The sequence below is a fragment of the Lactuca virosa genome, chromosome 2 (genome assembly GCF_052849685.1).
Source record: "Lactuca virosa cultivar CGN04683 chromosome 2, Lactuca_virosa_CGN04683_v6, whole genome shotgun sequence".
NCBI classification, from domain to species: Eukaryota; Viridiplantae; Streptophyta; class Magnoliopsida; order Asterales; family Asteraceae; genus Lactuca; species Lactuca virosa.
In genome coordinates, this window is record NC_136427.1 from 199,178,924 (window position 1) to 199,184,456 (window position 5,533).

A 5,533-nucleotide genomic window follows, 5' to 3' on the forward strand; every position below is an offset into this window, starting at 1 on the left:
TAAAACAATGAACCACATACAGCAAACGATAAATGTAGGAGTTCGGTGAATGATTGGCAAGTACATAATAAGAATATATTGGTTATTTTCTTAGTTATATAGGCGAGTCAATTAAAATAATAATCAAAAGGTTTCAACAAAATGGTCAACATTGATATTCTTTTGATAAAATTGTTTCCGACTTGAAAAAGAAAAGTTATAAAAATAATATTGATTGGTTAAAAAAAATCCCAAACATCCCCTTAAAAACATAATAAGAAAATGTCAAATAAGAAAAAACAAATAATATATGACTTTCTTATCAACCCTTGCGCTTCTTAATTATTCAATCATAAAAAAATTACACAACGGAAAATAGTAGAAACGACACTCTTTCTGTCTCGTCGGTTTCCTTTTACACAACAGTCCTCTCCTCAAGCCCCCAAGAACCAGACCACTTCCCCCAATTCACCCTTCATCCCTGACATCAATTAAATCTCCTTCAAAACTCTTGTTCGATATGAAAATGCTCTATATGTTCTTCATGGAGTTTTCATTTGCTTTCTAATTTCTTAAGTTTCTTGAAAAATATCAAGCACTTTAATTACCGATCATCACTACCACCATCTGGATCTGGATAAAAGAGGGAATCGGGTAAACGGGTGTTCGTGTCTGGTATTGATTCTCTCTAGGGTTACTAGCTAGTTTGACATCTGATCTGTACTCCCAATTTTGGCAAAAGAAACAAAATGCTGTCTTTTTGGTTCTTTTCTTCTTTTGCATCTCACAAAATTAATTGTTTCCATTCATAGAAAACCCTTGATTTGAACCCTGGGTTATTCCTGTTTTTTTGACAACTTCCACTGGGATTTGGATGAAATATTTCCAAAAGTAGTATTTTCCTGGACTGGAAGTATATAATGATGGCTAGGGAAAAAGTACAGATCAAAAAAATTGACAATGCTACAGCAAGAAGGGTGACTTTCTCCAAGAGGAGAAGAGGGTTATTCAAGAAGGCTGAAGAGCTTTCTGTACTTTGTGATGCTGATGTTGCTGTCATCCTCTTCTCCTCTAATGATAAGCTCTTTCAATATTCAAGCTCAAGGTACCTAGGGTTATGTGTGTGTATTTTTACGTGTGTCAGAGTGTGGTTTAATGGATATATGTATGTGAATGTTTCATGATTCTTCTCATATTTGCTTCTTTTTGGGTCGTAGGGTTTGTCACGAGTTCCTGCAATTAGTGCTCTATATTTGATTGTCTGATTTGTATATGTGCTTTTATTTCTTTATTGGAATTCTGATTAGAGGTCTAATTATATAGTTAGAGTTTAGGCAAAGACACAGAAGAAACAAACTCCAGTCACATGGTCACATGTTGCGTATACTCACCTTTTTTGTTAGGTTGCAGTAATATCAAGTTTCTAAAACGTATTGTTTTTGTTATGACATATGTGTACCCTAAGAGTTCTTATTTAATGTAGTTCTTTGTGTAAGGGAATTTTGTAGGTAGTTTATTAGTGTTTCACTCAAGGGTTTATGGGTCGTGTTCGAACCATCAAATCTTTTGCATATGTGTGTTGAATTATGAGTTTTAGTTTATTTTAATATATTAAGTTATTAACCACACGGGTACAAAGTTAATAAAAATAGCAATATCTACTTTACACATGGTTTAAGAAAGCGTGTGCTATATAAAGAAACACTAGAAGAATCTTGTGGTTTCAAACCATAATTGGAAATTAAAGAGGATGCAAATAAGACGCTAAAGAATGCTGCAACTTATAACCATAGAAACACCCACAAGACTAGAATTTCAATCTTCATAACTACTCCAGCAACAGAACACTTGCATACTGGACCTAACAAAACATCTAGGGTATACAATATTAACAAACAGAAGCTTTACTATTGAAAATGAATCACCATATATAGCTAGGTTAACTACATCTAGATGTCTTTGACCATATCACAACTCACAACATTACCTTGTTTTTTATTTAATACATTTGCCTTTCTCGTCTCTCTAGCAGCATGGATGAAGTAATTGAAAGGCGTAGCTTGCACTCAAAAAATCTTGAGAAGTTAAACCAACCATCCCTTGAGTTGCAGGTAATTAAGCCTAGTCTTGTACTTAGTTTCTATCTGTCCTCAACAGTTATTTCACCATTCGTGTGTTTCTTTTCAAGTCTTTGGAGCAAGGTTGTGACCAGGGTTTAGCTGAGATGAACCATGGAAATTAAGGACCCTTTCAAAAATATAAGTGAAAGGCTACATACATAGACTTTCCTTCAAAAACCCTATAAGCTGAGGACTCTTGATATACTAAGATCTCTAGCTTGTGTCACCCACCTTCAATTTGCTATAATTCACATCGACTTCTCATTTTATCATTTTATCACGTTTAGCAAGTTCTAATTCTAGAATCTAATTTGATTTTGCTTCACATTATCATAATTGTGGTTTGGATTTAAATATCTTTCTTTGCAGCTGGTTGAAGACACCAACTATGCCAACTTAAGCAAAGAAGTTGCCGAGAGAACCCTTCAGTTAAGGTAGACATACATGCATAACGCGTATGTTGATATAGCTATATGTATATACATGTGTGTACGCAATGTGTAAGTATAAGAGCATATTTTGGCTTTTGTATGTACATATGCATGATGTGCATATATACGTATTATGAATGCATGCATGTAACTTTTGGATCTCGGGTGATTCTTTTTGTGTGAAACAGGCAGTTGAGAGGGGAGGAGCTTCAGGGTTTAAGTATAGAAGAGCTGCACCAGCTTGAGAAATCCCTTGAAGCTGGATTGAGCCGTGTCGTAGCCAAAAAGGTGCATTTGCTTTGTTTTTAGTTATTGCTCTCCTTTATATCATAAAATTGCAACATTTTTGGGCTTTTAAAAATTTTCCAAGTTGCAATTATTTATTTTCTCATTGTCTTTTAAACGATATATTACATTTGACCGATAATCTAGCAAGCAATGTATTTGATCAAATAGGTGTTTGTTTTTTAAGAGGTAAAACGTCTGCAATATTTTACCATGTCTTCAGAAAAAGATGTGAACTAGAAGTCTGAAGTAAAGAAGACTGTTTGTTTTTTTAAAGTTTGCAGGCTAAAATATATTTTTTATTATCTGAATAAAATTAAATTAAATCATCACCTGCCATCAACTATACCGAAGTCATTACCACCACCACCATTATCATCTTCAAAAACCATCATGTTCCAAAAATTAATAAGAACCATGCTCAAATTGGAAATAAAATCAACAAAGAACAAGAAACAATCCAAAACAAAACAAATCGGAAAAAAAAAACAAATCAAAGAAAAAACAAACAAAAAAAAATTGAAAATAAAACAAGAAAAAAGAAACAAATTGAAAAAGAGGACGAACTTTAAAAGCTAAAAGTTAGAAACGCTTTTCAACTTTAGAAGTTATTTTTTACATCTTCCGGAAAAAACAGACCAACATATGTTTTTATGTTTTTGTCTTAATTTTGAAAGACAATCTTTTCACATATGTTTGCTCGCTCCATGAGTGGTGAAAAAAATCTTTTCCAAAAAAATAACGCCACATTAGTCTCATAAATTTCTAATGTATGAAAAGACATCTTTTATCTAAAGAAAGGTAAAGAAAAAAAAAACTTTTACTAGATTAACCAAGAAATTTACAAAAGATTTACCATTGCAACTTTTACATAGGAATGAGCCTCTGGGTGTACGCTTATTTCTAGTTTTATTGTTCCAGGGCGAGGTGATTATGAATGAGATTAATCATCTTCAAGAGAAGGTTAGAATTCAGAACTCAAAACTATATGATTACAATTTCACGTTGCTTAACAATAAACGATCTAAGCTTGTTCATGGCAAAGAAGTCAATTACCATTTTAGTGACAAAAAAGTGTACATCGCGAAGCATGTTAGCTAGAAAAGACATCTAGGGACACCTTTTGGCATTACAAAGATAGTTTGTGTAGTAATATAAAATCCTGCTTAAAGTCATTAAAACTTGCATGCAGGAAGTGAAACTCATGGAGGAGAACAACAAACTAAGACAAGAAGTATGAATCAAGCTCTCCAAACATTTCTTTTTGAGTAAACATATCAAAGAACACCATCAAACTTTAATTTAGCAACCCATGCCCCTTTCAAAAACGAAGTGAATCACATTCTTAACATATATACTAAGTTTGGTCTTTTTGTATGGTTGCTAAAGTTGGTTGGTTTTCTTTGAATTTATTGCTTTGTGGTGCACATATTTTTTTCTAACTTACATTTGAATGGTGGAAACGAAGCTTTTGAAGATATCTAATGCTTGGAAGCTAACTGCTGGTTATTCTGGTGATGATGGGGACTCATCAGAATCGACTAACATCAGCAACTCTACTGGTCCTCCACAAGATTATGAGAGCTCTGGTACATCCCTCAAGTTGGGGTTAGTATAATATTTTCATAAAATTTGTTAAATCATATATTTTATGTACTTATTATTTACAAAACTCAAAATGGACTAAACCATGTTGCTTTGACTTCTGACCCAACTTAACCCACCCATCATTTTGCCATGTACGATTTTATAATCATTATATAATTATATATTTATATTAGTCACATCATCTCTTTTGTACTAAAGGTTTATTGGAAAGGTGTAGAATTAGGAGTAGGATTAAGGGGTGTGTGTTGGCTTTTCCAAAAAATAAATATCATCTGTGTTGTGATGCAGGTTGCCTTACTCTGGCTGACGAAAGCTCATAGGATTTCTAGTTATAAACTATATAAGTATCAAGTATATGTAAATGGCATTTATAACAATGGTCTCTTTGCCTCTCACATAAGCTTTGGGATGTACACACTCACCATCTCCATTAATCCTTTCTACAAAATTAGAAAATGTGGTTGCAAAGGTATACAATTCAAATGTAACCATAGCCATATTATGGATGGTTCACTAACACTGTTGTGACACCCCGTAATGTGTATTTTGTATGATTGGTGTTAGATATTTGCATTTATAGTTTTTCTTTTCTCCAAAAGCTCACTTAATTAGAAAGGAGGACTCCAAAATATACAGTGGTGAATATTTTTTGAACAACAATTAAATTCATAAAAACTACCACTCTAATAAGGAGCTGGAGGTAGAGAGCAGACAAATTACATGGAAATAACAGCCATGAGTGGACTTTTAAGTTTTAATCCACAACGCCCAAGAAACATTTAAATGACTATTTACAATAGTATTGAAAGAATTCATCACCGCATAATAAAAATCTCTCATTTTCTGAGATTATTCGCCTGAAAAGTGATTAAATTTATTAATCGCCAAACTGTAAGAGATAAACAGTGGAGTTTTTTGGTCAATGCTACATATCGGACACATAATTCAGGGGATTTCAATCCCCATTTTTTCTAATTCTTCTATACTTGACAACCCATTTAGGTTCACTCTCCATCTAAAGATGTTATTTTTACTAGTAACCAAGACTTCCGATAAGTAGGACAATCGGGCTGTCCAAAATTGTATCATAAATAAGGCAGATAGCTGACT

The 5,533-nt window shown here is 33.2% G+C and overlaps 1 protein-coding gene across 3 annotated transcripts; it reads left to right on the forward strand.

Moving 5' to 3' along the window:
• Positions 1-316: 316 nt before the first annotated feature.
• Positions 317-4,986, forward strand: LOC145159996 (MADS-box protein SVP-like). Of its 3 annotated transcripts, none has more exons than XM_079079053.1 (8): positions 317-1,084; positions 2,009-2,090; positions 2,469-2,533; positions 2,719-2,818; positions 3,737-3,778; positions 4,008-4,049; positions 4,284-4,423; positions 4,712-4,986. In XM_079079053.1, the coding sequence occupies exons 1-8, from the start codon at positions 900-902 to the stop codon at positions 4,728-4,730; spliced, it is 675 nt and encodes a 224-aa protein (XP_078935179.1). In that variant the 5' UTR covers positions 317-899; the 3' UTR covers positions 4,731-4,986. The 3 variants fall into 3 exon arrangements, with proteins under 3 accessions (XP_078935179.1, XP_078935181.1, XP_078935180.1); XM_079079055.1 differs by having other exon boundaries at positions 4,284-4,404; XM_079079054.1 differs by having other exon boundaries at positions 318-1,084; positions 2,012-2,090.
• Positions 4,987-5,533: the final 547 nt, after the last annotated feature.